General features: G+C 42.7%; 1 protein-coding gene across 1 annotated transcript in view; it reads left to right on the top strand.

The window, feature by feature from the left end:
- The first annotated feature begins 10,192 nt into the window (after positions 1-10,192).
- The window catches only part of SLC44A1 (solute carrier family 44 member 1), a 166,532-nt gene continuing 158,734 nt past the window's right edge, over positions 10,193-17,990 (top strand). Inside the window, exons 1-2 of the mRNA XM_068973651.1 lie at positions 10,193-10,506; positions 10,623-10,791. Coding sequence (XP_068829752.1) covers positions 10,193-10,506; positions 10,623-10,791 — 483 coding nt within the window. The remainder of the gene's footprint in view (positions 10,507-10,622; positions 10,792-17,990) is intronic.

Raw genomic sequence — 17,990 nt, forward strand, 5'->3', positions numbered from 1 at the left:
TTTCTGTCAGTAAATACTAATCTATCACATACTTTTTAATAGCTATATAGTATTTCCTATTATTTACCCAATTGCTTAATCAATATTCTCTTTATAGACCCCATGGACTGTAGCCCATCAGGCTCCTCTCTCCATGGAATTCTCCAGGCAAGAATACTGGAGTGCATTGCTATTTCCTTCTCCATGGGATTCTTCCCGACCCAGGGATTGAACACAAGTCCCCCGCATTGCAGGCAGACTCTTTACCAGCTGAGCCACCAGGGAAGACTTACAGAAATGTAGGTTTTCCCAAAATTTTCCTTATTAAAAACAAGACTCTACTGCTGTTACATACATTCCTGGGAGAAGAATTGCTGAGGTTAAAAAAAAAATACACCCTTTTTTAGCTTTGGTATAAATTCTTAAATTCCTCTTCAGAAAGAGTTAACTATATTCCTATCAATAGTATATGAGAGGATTGTGACTTTCCCTGACACTGGATATTATCAAGCTTTTAAATCTTTGCTGGCGTTTTAGGTGAGGAATAATAGCTCCTAATTTTTTTAACTTACAGTTTTATTATTAGTGAAGTTGAGCAGCATTTCACATTTTATTAGTCCCCGTATTTCTTTCACTGTGGATTTTGTCTGCTATGCCCTTTGCCCATTTTTCTGTTTTTTTTTTTTCTTTTTTTTTTTAAGTAGGAGTTTTTTTAGTATTATGGATACAGGCTGCTATAACAAAATACCATACACTGGGATCGCTTATAAGCGATTTCTGTGAGAAACAGAAATTTGTTTCTCACAGCTGTGGAGTTTGCAAGTACAAAATCTAGATGTCAGCACATCAAGGTTTTGGTGAAGGTACTCTTCTGGGTTGCAGATCACAATTTCTTGTGTCCTTACATAGTGGAAGGGTTAGGGAGCTTTCTGGAATATCTTTTATAAAACGTTAATTCCATTCATGAGGGCTCCATCCTCCTGACTTAAGCACATCCCAAAGGCCTATATCTCCTAAAACTGTCATCTTTGGCATTAGGATTTCAACACATGAACTTTGGGAGACATTCAGATCATAGCAGGAGAACTTTCACAAATCATTTTGCAAGTACTACTAATCTATTTGTTGGTTGCGTTTATTAATAAAACATTTTGTATCAAGGAGTTTTAAAAGGGTTATGTGATTGATCTCTTTTACTAAGGCTATGATGCCTTCTGGACTTCCTAGATGGCGCTAGTGGTAAAGAACCCTCCTGTAAATACAGGAGACTTAGGAGACTCGGGTTTGATTCCTGGGTCAGGAAGATCCCAGAGGGCATGGCAACCCACTCCAGTATTCTTGCCTGGAGATTCCCATGGACAGAGGAACCTGGAGGGCTCCAGCCCATGGGATCACAAAGAGTCAGACATGACTGAAACAATTTAGCTAGCTAGCTAGCCATGGTGTCTTCCAAAGAAAAACACTTTCATACTTACAGTTTTATATAAGTAGTTTGTATTCTGTTGTTTCATAGGAGAAAAAGCCAAAAAATAAAAAAAATGATTGTTTAATATTTCAGATAACCTTTTCTTTGAGATATTCTAAGCATTTAATTTACAAATCTAAATTTCCAGGAACTCATACTGAAAAAATTCATTCATTCATTGAAGAGATGTTTATGACACATTCTTGGGTACCAAGCTGTTTTCTAGGCTTTCAGTACACAGTGGGAACATGTCTAGTGGAGTTAATAATAAAAGGGGGTACAGGGGAAGAATTGTAATAATTTTTTTAGGAAGCAAAATAAATTTATCTCTGTGCTTCTGAGTTTATACAGCACATGGACTCATTGTTCTCATTACATTTAAACATAACATACTCAAAATCTTGGCTTTAATGTCTTTCCACTTCACTAAAATATAAACGACTTAAGGGCAAGCAATGTTCTTCATTCATCTTTGAATCTTTGGCATCTAGCTAGTATCTGATCATTATAATGGCTCAAGAACTACATTATGAAATAAATGGATTTCCCTATTTTACAAATTGCCTCTTTCCTTCTCAAATGAATATTCATAATCCTGCCTTCCTTCCCCTTCTTCCTCACCCACCACCCCAAAATAAAAGCCAACACTGGGCTCCAGGGGCAGTTCAGTGATGAAGCGTCCACCGACCAGTGCAGGGTACACATGTCTCAGAGCAACCACAACTCTTGAGCCTGTGGTCTAGAGCCTGTGCTCCACAACAAGAGAAGCCATCTCAATGAAAAGCCCGTGACAACTAGGGAATACCCCTCACTCTCCACAACTAGAGAAAAAGCCCACGCAGCAGTGAAGACCCAACACGGCCAAAAATAAATAAATAAGATTATATATTAAGATGAAAAGATGCTTACTCCTTGGAAGGAAAGTTATGACCAACCTAGAAAGCACATTAAAAGCAAAGACATTACTTTGCCAACAAAGATCCGTCTACTCAAGGCTATGGTTTTTCCATTGGTCATGCATGGATGTGAGAGCTGGAATGTGAAGAAAGCTGAGAGCCGAAAAATTGATGCTTTTGAACTGTGGTGTTGGAGAAGACTCTTGAGAGTCCCTTGGACTGCAAGGAGATCCAACCAGTCCATTCTAAAGGAGATCAGTCCTGGGTGTTCTTTGGAAGGAATGATGCTAAAGCTGAAACTCCAGTACTTTGTCCACCTCATGTAAAGAGTTGACTCATTGGAAAAGACTCTGATGCTGGGAGGGATTGGGGACAGGAGGAGAAGGGGACGACAGAACAGAGGATGAGATGGCTGGATGGCATCACCAACTCGATGGATGTGAGTTTGAGTGAACTCCGGGAGTTGGTGATGGACAGGGAGGCCTGGCGTGCAGCAATTCATGGGATCGCAGAGTTGGACACGACTGAGAGACTGAACTGAACTGAACTGACATATTTAAAAAACCAACACTAGTTTTATGTTAGAAACAGATCAAATCCCTGGAAGTCAAGTTAGCATTTTTGTCGTTTTTGTTCAGTCGCTAAGTTGTGTTCGACTCTTTGTGACCCCATGGACTGCAGCACGCCAGGCATACAAGATACTTAATCAAATGTACTTAGTTCATAAGAGAGACTCAATAAAACAAATTGGATAAATGAATATCTACAGATTTTTTAAAAATGACTTTCAGAAAAGTAATAGGGAAGTGCCACACCCCTATGAACACAAGTTCACAGCAAGTACTTTTAGAGAACTTAAATGTTGTTTGATCTTGTAATGGAAATCTCAGTGAAAATAAATAAAAACCAGTCTTTAATTAAGGCTGGTGAAACATCAGCTTACAAGTGTGGGCAGGAGCAAAGTTGCAAAGCTAAGGAATAATGATTCTCGCCAAGAGCTGACTGGGAACAATGTTTTCTTTTTCTGTCACATACCTGAGTTTAGGGAAGCTGTTTCCCCCCTGTTTCTAACTTCAGGGTTTAACTAGGAGGCTGGGATACATTTCGATCTTTTCAAATAGAGACCTGATCTTGCCTCTCTGGTAATGAGTGAACAGTTACAGCCCTTTTGGTTACAATTAGTTTTCACTTTTGGAGCATTTCCCAGGGGTGACATGGGAATAGCTTCGAGGAGGAGGTTGTGGGACAGATCTGGAAGTGAGGGCTCTGCTGAGGGAAACGTGCTTTTGGTGGGATGTGACTGTGAACACAGTGTGTGCTAAAATGTAAATAACACAGCCAAAGCACCAAATACCACAAATTAAAAAAATTTTAATAAAGGACTCCTCTGAGCAGTTATAGTCATACACACATATAGATGTATCTGAATTTCTTTTATCCCCCCAAATCTGAAATCATGTGAACAATGAGTTGGGCTTTATTAATATCCAGAAAGAGCATTAGTTCCATGTTTTCCCTAGGTGAGTGACCAGCACCAAGCCCTCCATTTGAAGCTGGAAACACTGAAATTCACACGGCCAATTATGCAATACTAGACCACTGGGAAGCATTTCTGGCTGGCTCAGCTGGTGATCTGATTTTACCCTGCAGCAGCAAGATTGATAGACCTTATAATTTTATTCTGGTTAGTGTAGATGCTGTTCTTACATAAGTTTTTTTTTTTTTTTTTTTTAACTCCTCTTCATCTCAAAAGAGAAAACCTGAGTCCTTCCCAAGTGGTTTACCTCAATGACATCTCATGGTGATAAGATCAGTACCCCAATCACCAGCTAGAGTGATCCTTTCACAGTTTCTGAATTTGATGTAGTTTAATTTCATTGAATGCTGTGTGAGCTTGCTTATGAGAGCGGATGAAAAGGAACAGTAATTTGCCCCCTTCTAAATCATTCCTTTTATGAGGCTTCTTTGGGCATGAGGGAAAGAGACTCATTCTTCGAAGGTACAGAATATCAATTGGGGAGCTGTTTCCCTCATGCTAATGACAAGGTGTAACTTAAAAACATCACATTCATATGCATATATGGTACATATATACATAATTGGTATATTTACAAAGCACATAGCAGAACCTTAGAACTCTTAGTTCCATTAACCCTTAAAAGGAAAACTGAAATTCAGATCAGCCCAAGTACAGAGGAATGTGCTCCCTTTCAATTATATTCACCCATTATCCTTGTCTAGGAAAGACACCTCCAAAAAATATGAAATGAACTTTTTTTTTCCTGAAGCACTGCCAGAGTCTGTTATGTATTTATCAGCTTCTGCAGTTTTAATTACAAAATAAGCACTAGCTACTACATAGAATAACTACACTAGCCAAAAAGATTTTTATAATCTGAGAGAAATGCTCCCATATTGATACTGCTAAGAGAAACAAACTCCCCTTTCCTTGATTATAAAGAAGTAAGACAGATGGCTTCATGTTTAAGACTGTAATTTTACTTTCAGCCTCCTTCCTCAGTTAAAAAACAAGATGTACTTTGATGCTTTGAGGGAAAATCTCAAGGGAAGGTTTTTTAAAATTCCTGGTTGCACTGAATAATTGACAAACAATTGAGAGCTGAGAAAGATACAAAGGAGAAAATGCTATAGCATGTTTTCAGGGAGTTTACAATCTAATTGTGGAGTTCACAATCAGACTTGGGACCAGAGCCATTGAAGTTTTTTTTTTTTTTTTTCCACTTCTGTTTAATGGTCTAATGGTTACTGGTAACACCCTTAGGATTCACAGTGGTATGGTTGACCCTCTGATCAAATTGGGAGGGAATATAGGGAGAATGCAGAGGAAGAATTAATAATCTCAAGCAGTACTTACTGAGTCCTTACTGTCCTACTGAAAATGACATATTAGTCACTCAGTCGTGTCCAACTCTTTGCAACACCATGGACTGTAGCTCACCAGGCTCCCCTGTCCATGGAATTCTCCAGGGAAGAATACTGGACTGGGTTGCTGTTCCCTTCCCCAGGGGATCTTCCTGTCCCGGGGATGGAACCCAGGTCTCCTGCATTGCAGGTGGGTTTTTTACCACTAGCGCCACCCGGAAGCCCCTACTGTCCTACTGGGTGCTTTCATATAGTGTTTAGTCTTGACAACAGCTCTTCCTGGTCATCCTTATCACCTGTTTTTCACAGAGCAGGAGAAAGAGGCTTAGAGAAATGATTCATCCCTGGTAACAGACCTAAGAAATAGAGTAGCCATCATGGTCAACAAAAGAGTCCGAAATGCAGTACTTGGATGCAGTCTCAAAAACGACAGAATGATCTCTGTTCATCTCCAAGGCAAACCATTCAATATCACAGTTATACAAGTGTATGCCCCAACCAGTAACGCTGAAGAAACTGAAGCTGAACAGTTTTACGAAGATCTACGAGATCTTTTAGAACTAACACCCAAAAAAGATGTCCTTTTCATTATAGGGGACTGGAATGCAAAAGTAGGAAGTCAAGAAACACCTGGAGTAACAGGCAAATTTGCCCTTGGAATGCGGAATGAAGCAGGGCAAAGGCTAATAGAGTTTTGCCAAGAAAATGCACTGGTCATAGCAAACACCCTCTTCAAACAACACAAGAGAAGACTCTACACATGGACATCACCAGATGGTCAACACCGAAATCAGATTGATTCTGTTCTTTGCAGCCAAAGATGGAGAAACTCTATACAGTCAACAAAAACAAGACCAGGAGCTGACTGTGGCTCAGATCATGAGCTCCTTATTGCCAAATTCAGACTTAAATTGAAGAAAGTAGGGAAAACCACTAGACCGTTCAGGTATGACCTAAATCAAATCCCTTATGATTATACAGTGGAAGTGAGAAAAAGATTTAAGGGCCTAGATCTGATAGATAGAGTGCCTGATGAACTATGGAATGAGGTTCGTGACATTGTACAGGAGACAGGGATCAAGACCATCCCCATGGAAAAGAAATGCAAAAAAGCAAAATGGCTGTCTGGGGAGGCCTTACAAATAGCTGTGAAAAGAAGAGAGGCAAAAAGCAAAGGAGAAAAGGAAAGATATAAGCATGTGAATGCAGAGTTCCAAAGAATAGCAAGAAGAGATAAGAAAGCCTTCTTCAGCAATCAATGCAAAGAAATAGAGGAAAACAACAGAATGGGAAAGACTAGAGATCTCTTCAAGAAAATTAAGAGATACCAAGAGAACATTTCATGCAAAAATGGGCTCGATAAAGGACAGAAATGGTCTGGACCTAACAGAAGCAGAAGATATTAAGAAGAGGTGGCAAGAATACACAGAAGAACTGTACAAAAAAGAGCTTCACGACCCAGATAATCATGATGATGTGATCACTAATCTAGAGCCAGACATCTTGGAATGTGAAGTCAAGTGGGCCTTAGAAAGCATCACTATGAACAAAGCTAGTGGAGGTGATGGAATTCCAGTTGAGCTGTTTCAAATCCTGAAAGTTGATGCTGTGAAAGTGCTGCACTCAATATGCCAGCAAGTTTGGAAAACTCAGCAGTGGCCACAGGACTGGAAAAGATCAGTTTTCATTCCAATTCCAAAGAAAGGCAATGCCAAAGAATGCTCAAACTACCACACAATTGCACTCATCTCACATGCTAGTAAAGTAATGCTCAAAATTCTCCAAGCCAGGCTTCAGCAATACGTGAACTGTGAACTCCCTGATGTTCAAGCTGGTTTTAGAAAAGGCAGAGGAACCAGAGACCAAATTGCCAACATCCACTGGATCATGGAAAAAGGAAGAGAGTTCCAGAAAAACATCTATTTCTGCTTTCTTGACTATGCCAAAGCCTTTGACTGTGTGGATCACATTAAACTGTGGAAAATTCTGAAAGAGATGGGAATACCAGACCACCTAACCTGCCTCTTGAGAAATCTGTATGCAGGTCAGGAAGCAACAGTTAGAACTGGACATGGAACAACAGACTGGTTCCAAATAGGAAAAGGAACACGTCAAGGCTGTATATTGTCACCCTGCTTATTTAACTTCTATGCAGAGTACATCATGAGAAATGCTGGACTGGAATAAACACAAGCTGAATCAAGAATGCTGGGAGAAATATGAATAACCTCAGATATGCAGATGACACCACCCTTATGGCAGAAAGTGAAGAGGAATTAAAAAGCCTCTTGATGAAAGTGAAAGAGGAGAGTGAAAAAGTTGGCTTAAAGCTCAACATTCAGAAAACGAAGATCATGGCATCTGGTCCCATCACTTCATGGGAAATAGATGGGGAAACAGTGTCAGACTTTTTTGGGGGGGGCTCCAAAATCACTGCAGATGGTAACTGCAGCCATGAAATTAAAAGACGCTTACTCCTTGGAAGAAAAGTTATGACCAACCTAGATAGTATATTCAAAAGCAGAGACATTACTTTGCCAACAAAGGTCCGTCTAGTCAAGGCTATAGTCTTTCCTGTGGTCATGTATGGATGTGAGAGTTGGACTGTGAAGAAGGCTAAGCACTGAAGAATTGATGCTTTTGAACTGCGGTGTTGGAGAAGACTCTTGAGAGTCCCTTGGACTGCAAGGAGACCCAACCAGTCCATTCTGAAGGAGATCAGCCCTGGGATCTCTTTGGAAGGAATGATGCTAAAGCTGAAGCTCCATTACTTTGGCCACCTCATGCGAAGAGCTGACTCATTGTAAAAGTCTCTGATGCTGGGAGGGATTGGGGGCAGGAGGAGAAGGGGACGACCGAGGATGAGATGGCTGGATGGCATCACAGACTCGATGGACGTGAGTCTGAGTGACCTCCGACAGATGGTGATGGACAGGAAGGCCTGGCGTGCTGCGATTCATGGGGTCACAAAGAGTCGGATACGACTGAGCGACTGAACTGAACTGAACTGAACAGACCTAGAGAATTGAAACACACCAACTGGGAATTCCTCTTTGGCCTTTCCTTTGGTGGTCCCTAGGTTCCCATCTTGACTTTCCTTTGCTTAGATTCCCTTTCAATGCACCTGAAGTCAGTTTCAGTTCAGTTCAGTCGCTCAGTCGTATCCGACTCTTTGCGACCCCATGAACCGCAGCACGCCAGGCCTCCCTGTTCATCACCAACTCCCGGAGTTCACTCAGACTCACGTCCATCGAGTCAGTGATGCCATCCAGCCATCTCATCCTCTGTCGTCCCCTTCTTCTCCTACCCTCAATCCCTCCCAGCATCAAAGTCTTTTTCAATGAGTCAACTCTTCGCATGAGGTGGCCAAAGTACTGGAGTTTCAACTTTAGCATCATTCCTTCCAAAGAAATCCCAGGGCTGATCTCCTTCAGAATGGACTGGTTGGATCTCCTTGCAGTCCAAGGCTTACTTCTGTACTATTTCCGTCCCCCTTAGCTTTTGAGTAATCTTTAAAACTTGCTGTCTTTCATTTGGCAGTCAGGCCTTCTAGTCTCCTTCGGATCTTTGCAAATAAGTTGTTTTTTTTTTTTCCCCTAACTGATCTGTCTTTAAGACATTCTTTGACCGGATGAAAGGAAACATGAAAAGGTTTAAAACAGAGCCTCGTAAGTGGTTCTCTTAATGTTAAGCATGATCTATAGTTTTATTCCTGCCACATTTTAACTGTTCTCATATCACACTTTCTCAGCCTCTTGGGGTTGTAGTTCTTGAAGATGGTGACAGCACTTACTCTTAACCTGCTGATACTGCCTAGCGTATTCACGGAACAACAAGGAATTTTAAGAGAGCAGGAACTTTGGCACTTTTGTTCACCTCTTTTTCCCAGTGCTTGTAAATTACTGGAACTTAGTATGCCTGCGGTATACATATGTTTTAATATGATGAATTAATACTCATTTGTGTGTGTGTGTGTGTGTGTGTGTGTGTGTGTGTGTGTGTGTGTGGACTATTCTGTGTAAAGTTTCGTTCAGATCCAATATGTCTCTGAATTGAGAGACCTGGAGAATTTTTTGCCTTTTCCTTATTTTCGTCCCTTTATAACAATTTCGACCTTGGGTGCTTTCCATCAAACTCTTGGTGCCTTCAAGGCTTAGTTTCCACATCAGCAAAATGGGGCTAGTAGCAACAGATGCTTGTTTCTCCTTGCCTCTGTCACACAGTAGTTCTCCACGGGGTTACTGCGTACGCTTTCCTCTGGATAAAAATCAGTCACCTGAGAGGTAAGAAACCATTAAGGTCCTCGGGTTGCAAGCTCCGCAAGCCTCGCCGGTGCTTCCCCGGTCCGGAAACAACCCGACCCCATTTCGGCTGCGAGCCTGCCCAGAATTCGTGTGCCCCAGCCTCAGGCGCCCTCTCGCGCAGAGGTAGCGCTCTGCCTCGGTGCCACAGCTAAATGGGCTCGGTACCGCGCAGGCCCAGACGCGCGCCGAAGGGCCCGGCCTAGTTTTGGCCGCAGCCGCCCGACCGCCCGCGCGGCGCTGCACTGGGGGCGGGGAGTCTGATGGGAGACGCGCGCGGCGCTGAGGAGGCGGCGGCCCGGGAGAGGGAGCGGGAGAGGGACTGGGCGCGGGAGGCGGGAGGCGGGGGACAGGGGGAGGCGCCGCCGCCGCCGCCGCCCGCCCCTTTCCGCTGGGGAGCAGCTGCAGTAGCAGTAGCGGAGCAGGAACCGCGCAGCCACAGCCGCCGCCGCTGCCGCCGCCGCCGGGGGATGTGGTCGGCGCCCTCCCCGAGCCGCGCCGCCTCCTGAGTACCCGCCGCCGCCCGAGCCGCCGCCGCCGCCGCCGCCGCCGCCGAGTCGTGCGGGGCCAGGCCGCGCCCTCCCAGGGCGCCCGCCGGCTCGCATGCCGAGGGGCTCCGGGGCGTAGCTGCGCGCCCGGCGCCGCCTCCGGGCTCCTCCGGCCCCGCCATGGGCTGCTGCAGCTCCGCCTCCTCAGCCGCGCAGGTGAGGGGCTCCCGCCTCCCGGCCGCCCACCCGGATGCCTCCCCCGCTCCGCGCGGCGGTCTCCCGCCGCCTTCCACGACCCGCGAGCTTCCCTTCAGCCCACCGTGCACTCCAGAGACGTCCCCCACCCGCACCTCCCCCTGTCCCGCCGTTGCCCCCGCGCTGGCTCCCGGGGCAGCCGACAGGCAGGCGCCTCAGCGCGGCCCCCGGGGCGCCCCTTGCAGACTTGGCCGCCGCCTACTAGTCACACCTGAGCGGCGCGTCCCGCCAGCCCGCAGGTAGAGGCAAGAAGGACGCCTGCTCTCTGCCCCAGGTGGCACCCCCCCTCCTTCGTCTTCCGGGCCTGCCTCCTCGCTTCCCACCTCCTTCGAGTCCGCCCGCTCCACATCCACAGACTATCATCTGTGCTCGCTGGAGGAGTAGCTCCAGCTTGGGCTGTTCGCCCCATCTCCCACCTTATTACAGTTTCTGCTCTATTGGAGATTGTGTCCGTTTTCTCCTGCCAGCTGCCCCCGGTCCGGGTTCAAGCGTTTAAGCGGATCCCGGAGCCCTCCTACGACCCGGTTTCCCAGATTCCAGCGGCTCGCCACCCAACCCATCCCCCCTTTGTGCCTTGACCTCAGACACCCAGGCCTCTTCGCACACCGAGGCCCCTGCGGGAGCGCGGGGATTGCGCTGGGAAGGAGATTGGGCACCTGGAGGGTGACGGGAGCGTTACGGAAACTCCCTCTTTGTTGCCAGTGTAACAGGAGGAAGAGGTGCCGAATTTAGTTTTTCTGTGGGCACACTGGCTGAGTGTTGTCGCTGAGGGCTGAGATGCAGAGATTTCTCCCAGCGTCTACCCTGCCCCCATCCAAATTTCGCTAACCTGCCTCTCTCTCTTGCCGATCGGAGCCCTTAACCTGGATAGAAATGTTTTAGACAACTGTATAAGGATCAGATGTAATAGGACTTGACTGCTGTCCGCTAATAACTGAGAGGACCTGTTTGTACATTACCTAATTTAGTGGATTAGTGAGTGTATTTACAAATACGATAAAAAGCAATCAGGAATACTGCATCAAACTGTCTGGTGGTGGTGTATGAAAAATAGGCTCTGACAATGCCTGGGATGTAATCTCACAGTTTCATTAGCATAGAATTTAACTACGGTCTTTGACTTGTTTGTTTTGCGGGGGAGACAAGGGCTCTTGTTTTTAGAAATAAAGGCTCGTCGGTTCTTGGTGAAGAAAAACGCTAGTTTGGGGGAAAAAATTCCTTCAGAGATCTAGCATCTGTGATAATGCCAGAAGTGTTTTGCTACTGCTAAATGACTATATATAACTCAGTTTTAAATAACCTGCATACTTGTTCTGAAAATCTGAGATCTGTCAGAAAATGACTGGAATTGCAGATGAATGGAGGACATCTATGTTTTATTAAGTATCCATCCTATTTGTCCATTTCTTTTTTTGGTGTTTGCTTACTCGTTTTTTTTTCTTTTTTCTTTTCCTATTAGGATCATAGGCTGATTGGCTTCGTTAGTTAAACCTTACTGTTCAGTTAGAATAACAAAGAAAAACTATAAATAGTGGTGTTAGGAGGGAGAGGTCTATAGTTTTCATATTAACAGATAAAGGTGTGGAATCACACAATGCCTTTCAGCTGGTTAGAGGTTTCAGGAGAGAGGGAGGAATCTAGTTGGGTGCTGTTGGTCTAATATTTATTTACTTAAATATTATTTTGACAAAAATGGTATCTTTGCTGTTGCCTTTCTCTGAAGAATTGGTTTACTGTGCATCCTCTTTTGGACATAAAATGCCTTAGAGACAGGAAAGTATTGGATAGTTCATGGATGGCTTGTACCGTGTTTATAATCAATTAAATTTGGAAGGGGTGGATGCTGGACCCAAACTCTACTTAACAGGTCTTGCATTTGACTAGCTCCACATCTTACTTTTCAGAATGCTGTCACACATATTTTCCTTGTTTTTTTCCTCTTCTTGCAGCCACTGTTTGCTTCATGCCGTGTTCTACAGACAAGACGCATGTCATGCACCCTGAGGGGTCCATTTTTTTTTTTGCCCCTGTGGTTTCCTATAACCAATCAACAGCTGTCACATGCCCTTAAGTTCAGCTTTAGGGACTTGTAGTGTTTAGTGGAGCATTGAGGAGCAGGTTTTGTGCCAAAGAGCAGGTCATCATTTTTTTTTTTCTTCCTTATTTGAGGTTTTGGCATCATTCTTTATTTGTAAAATGTTATCAATCTGCTGTATTTTGATGCTCCTTTCAGGCAAATCATCAGTTGGGATAATACAGTATCTATATGTGTTGTGTTGACACCAAATGGGGATGCAGCTGCACATCGTCTCTAAACGTGAGCCTCCATGTCACTATGAACTTCTCTAAGAGGCCTGGATCATGTTCTTAGGCACAATGTTTCTTTCATCCCTTCTGTTGGATTGTAAACTTCTTGAATATAGGAACTCTTTTTGTTTCCCACATGTATGTATTCATTGCAGTGCCTTACTATACCTTGTACATGATAGTGGCTCAGCAATAGTCAATGAACAGAAAATAGATACACAGATTGGAACATTTCACTGGCAAGTAACATTTAATATGAATCCAGCCCTGAACCATGTGCTGTTTCACTTCTATGAGCTGATTGACTAATGTCTCCAAGCCATCCTCTTCTAAGTTCAAATTTGAACTGTTTAAGTTAAAATTCACTTGCCTTTCCCACATTCCATCCTATTCTTTCAATGGGACTGTCAGTTTGCAGAATTGAGCAGGTTTTTTCTTTGCTACTGGTGCTCTGCTCAGTGCTTATATTTTAGTGGGAGCAGTGGCTAAAACGTCTTAAAGTAAAGGAGCTTGTCTGCAAACTCTAATGATAACCTGCACAGCACATCAAAACAAACGTGCTTTGTGGTAATCTGCAGTTCAGCTTAGCTTTTCTCAGTGGTATCGTCAGCAACTTTAAAGTCCTGGCAGGTTTTATCATTGTAAATATAGTGTGTTTCCTCTTTGTAGTAGGGATTCACTTTTGAAATAAATATGTTATTTTCCCTCATAGTCTCTTGCTATATTTTAGACTCTCATAAAAGAGTTATTGTCTTCCAAACTGTTTCATCTCTTGTAGTCTGTTTGGGTATTATTTTCATTTTCTTGGCAGTGTCTGAATATCATAATTTGTCTTCAAAATAATTATCCTGTTTTTGGATTTAGATAAAGTGTCACATTCTATACCTACTTGTATTTCATTGTTTAAGGATGAAATTATTGGCAAAATTATTTGTACTGTATCAGATACGTGTGTCTAAGAATCTTAAGAACTCTTAGAAATGTTTATAGAACTCTTAATTATGTTTTGTTTTCTTATTAGTGACCACTGCAAGTTACTTGCTAATACTAGTAGTTGCTCAAGACAAGCCAGTACATGATAGCCTTTGCCTAAAAATCTCTTTGAAGTGAACATAAAAGTGAGATAGTCTTGAGTTTCTTTTTACAGCACTAATCCTCCCTAAGACTCTTAAAGTTTATTCCCAACTCTCCATAATTCGTTTGTTCTGTTATAACCTGACATAATTTCTATTCTTGTAATGTTAAACTTCAAAGTTCACTTGTAAATCTTCAGATTTATGAAATGTTCTTTCCCATTGACAAACCAGTTTGAATGAAGGAGGCTTTTGAAAGATTACTTAGTGAATTGTCAAAAGTCTTTGTCGTTAATGGCGAGATCATTATTTCTCACAGTAGTGCTTTGGAAGTCAGGAGATTTTGCAAGTGCTCTGAAGTTCTGTGTCCTTTGGTTCTAACCTTAGAAATTGTGAGAGGGATGGAGGATAATCTTTCTCGTTGAACAAACTGCCCTTTATGTCTGTCTGTTGGAGAGGTTGTTCTTATCTCTGGTCTTGTCCCATGTCGTCAAATTGAGAGCTCCGTCTTTAACTGTTTTTCCAGCTCTCATATCTTGTCTTGGGATGAAATGAAAAATGAGAAACAATCAAGTGGTTCACAAACACTGGTTAACTTTTAAGAATGTTAGCTGTTCTTTAGAAGAATTTTAATAGTAACCGTAGTCTCCTGCTTTGTGGAATTTGAAGTCAGAGGTTAAAAATGAAATTTGAAGAATAGTGGGAATTACCAATGGAGACTAAGTTATTCTGGTAAAATGCACCCAACAAACTATACCTGTTCTAACTGAAGCAAAGAATCGTAGCGTGGAGACTATATTTGTCTTCTGAATACTGTGCTGTTAGCATGTGCTGTGCTTAGTTGCTCGGTCTTGTCTGACTCTTCACGACCCTGTGGGCTGTAGCCTGCCAGACTCCTCTGTCCATGAGGATTCTCCAGGCAAGAATACTGGAGTAGGTTGCCATGCCCTCCTCCAGGGGATCTTCCCAACCCAGGGATCAAACCCAGGTCTCCGGCATTGCAGGCGGATTCTTTACCATCTGAGCCACCAGGGATGCCCATGCATAGAAAACCCATTCCTTAAAATATATAAATCAATGTTAATATTAAAATTGGCTGGAAAGTAATGTAAAAATGATGAGACTTTTTGTATAGCTATTTTTCACAGCCCTTTTCGCATTTCAACTTCTCCAGTAATTCTGAAGTTGACTTTACTTCCATTTACGGCTGAGGAAGTTGAGACTGGGATGTTAGTTGAGACTTGGCTGAAGTCTCAGAGCTACTAATGGATCAATCCAAACTTTACCCTTGTCCTGAATCTGAGTCCCGTGCTTCTGTTTCTGTGTTCACTTATATGCTTTCCGTATCTTAAATTGTAGTTCATTTTATCTTTAGAAAGGGTCCACTCAATAACATTGTGAAATAAGGAATGTCCAAGTTCAAGTTATGCCATTTTGAACTTGCTGCAGTTACTAGATAGGGAGCAACATGATATAATAAGCAAAACTAGTCCAGTTAGAAAGTTCCCAGGCTTAACAAATACTACCAAATACTATTTGATGTGTTAATCCTATCATTTAGAAATGTTTTTGTCTTGGAGGATATTTATTTATAGAAATATATTCTGTATTATATGCTACTACTGGTAATTGGTTTCATGTCCGACTCTTTGTGACCCCATGGACTGTAGCCTACCAGGCTCCTCAATCCACAGAATTCTCCAGGCAAGAATACTGGAGTGGGTTGCCATTTCCTTCTCCAGGGGATCTTCCCTACCCAGGGATCGAACTTGGGTCTCTCGCATTGCAGGCAGACACTTTACCATCTGAGCCACCAGAGAAGCCCTTAGTAAATGTTATGGAAAACCCCAAACAAACTTTCTGGCCAACTCAATATTTTGCTATCTCCTTCCTCCCCAACCCGTTCCTGTAGAAAGGAGAATTATTTCAGTTTCATAACTTTGACTCAGATTTTTGGGACTCTCAGGACTATTAGAGATAAACTAGAACTACTGTCTTTTCTGTTGAACTAAACTGGAATGTAGAGATATGAAGTCTGAGGTCAGAAAGATACATTATGAGGTAACTCAAACTAGAAACCTACTTAGTCACGCTCTCTCTCTCTCTCTCTTTTTTTTTTTTTTTTAATTTTGGCCTCTCCAGGAGGCATGTGGAATCTTAGTTTCCCAGATCCCTGATCTTAGACCAGGAATCAAACCTACACCCCTTGCAATGGAAGTGCAGAGTCTTAACCCAGTGGACCACGAGGGAACTCCTGAAACCCAGTTAGTCCCTTAATCTTTCTGTAGTTACCATTATCTTTGCAATCTTGATACCACGTTGGAAACACTTAGAAAGCTTAAAAAAAAAAACAAAAAAACCCCACAATTCCTGGATTCTCCTTTCAGAGATTCTAATTTCCTTGGTCCAGGAGTACTACTTGGACCTCAAAAAGTTTTAAAGTTGCCCTGATGATTTTCATGTTTTGCCAAGGTTGAAAACCACTCTTCCATACCCTTTCTGTGATAATTCCATTTCCTTCTATGGTTTTAGTTACAACCCATTTGCTGACAATTCTCAAACTAAATTACTGAACTGAAACCAACTTTATCCTGGCTTCAAAACTGTATATCCACTGATTACTTACCACTTCCACTAGAATGTCTTGTAGGCAACTCAAACTCAGTGTGTCAAAACTAAACTCAAAGTATGTAGACACAGATACACACATCTTTTTCAGTATCTTTGGTTCACTGAATGACACCAATATCATGGTATGGAAACTGGGAACCTGAGACATGTAGGAAAACTGCTTCTCATTATTCCATATCTAGTCACCATATCTTGTCTCTTTTACCTTCTAAATTTCACTACAAGTCCCCCAGTCTAAGCTTCTGTCATCTCTGGCCAGAACTTTGCTTCTAGGTCACCCCATATTCATTCATGCTTCCTTCCAATTTTTCTCCATGCTGCAGTCCTAATGATCGCTTTAAAAAATCCAAAGCTGTGTGGGGATTGTGTCCCCCACCTACCTGTAACCCTTTAATGGTTTCTGAGTACTCCTAAGACAGAGACCAGAATCAACTGAAACTAGCTAACAGTGCTGTGTAGGCTGGTCTCTAGCTCTCTCCAGCGTCACTGTCGACTCATACCACGCTTCTCCTTAATCTTTGTAATCCAGCCTCTCAGATTCTTCAGTAGACTTTGTTTTTCTCTTAGGGCTTTGCACATGCTTTTCACTTGTCTAGGAGGCTCTTTGCTTTTTTCCCTAGTCTTGCTGACTGATACTCATCCTTCAAGTTTCAGCCTCAGAGTCACTTGTTGGGAAAAGACTTCCTTGATCCTTCAAACTAGGCCATGTCTCCTCATTAAGTTCTTACAGCCTTATACATTTTCCCTATGAACACTTAAACCTATACATAATTATATGGTTAATATATAGTCCAGAAGTTGGCAAAACTACAGCCCATGTGCCAAATCTTTGTATGGCTTGCAAGCTAACAATGCTAAAAATGGTATCTGTATATATTCAGATGGGTGAAAAAAGTTAACCATCTTTGCATGAGAAATTATTTCATCAAAATTATATAACTGAATTTCATCGTCCACAAATAAGGTTTTATTGATGCAGCCACACTCATTCGTTTATACAATGTCTATAGCTGCTCTTATGTTACAGTGGCAGAGTTGAGTGTGACAGAGACCTTATGGCCTGCAAGTGTAAATATTTGTTCTGTGGCTCTGTGGGGAAAATGTTTGCTGACCTCTGGTCTAGACTGAGCTGATGAGGAGAGGGACCATGTATGCTTTGTTCATTGCTGACATTCTCTATGCTTAGCTGGTACCTGGTACATGATAGGTGCTTATGAAATTTGAACTTTGAAATTTGAAGAGATTTGAACTAATTTTCCTTTCATGGTTGGATGTGAATGAACTCCAACCTTAGTAACTCTGATGTTTTAAAATTTAATATAAAAAAATTTTTAAAGGACAAATTCTTTCTTTCTGACCTTGCCACATGGCTTGTGGGATCCTAGTTCCCCAACCAAGAATTGAACCCAGACTCCGGGCAGTGAAAGCACCGAGTCAGCCCTAAGTACTGGAACATCAGGGAATTCCATAAAAGGACAACTACTTTCAAAGAAGATTCTCAACAGAAGTCTTAGCAACTGTCTTAAGCAGCTTGTCTGTTGCAGGTATACATCTCATGTGTGAAGCAAGTGTATTTGTAAAGGTGTAAGTTAGGAGGTGAGTTGTTGATGGACAGGGAAGCCTGGTGCTGCAGTCCAGGGGATCTCAAAGAGTTGAACACGACTGAGTGACTGAACTGAACTGAAGTTAGGGGGTGTTAGTCTTTTCCCCTT

Source organism: Capricornis sumatraensis, chromosome 6 (assembly GCF_032405125.1).
Source record: "Capricornis sumatraensis isolate serow.1 chromosome 6, serow.2, whole genome shotgun sequence".
In the NCBI taxonomy this organism is placed as follows: domain Eukaryota; kingdom Metazoa; phylum Chordata; class Mammalia; order Artiodactyla; family Bovidae; genus Capricornis; species Capricornis sumatraensis.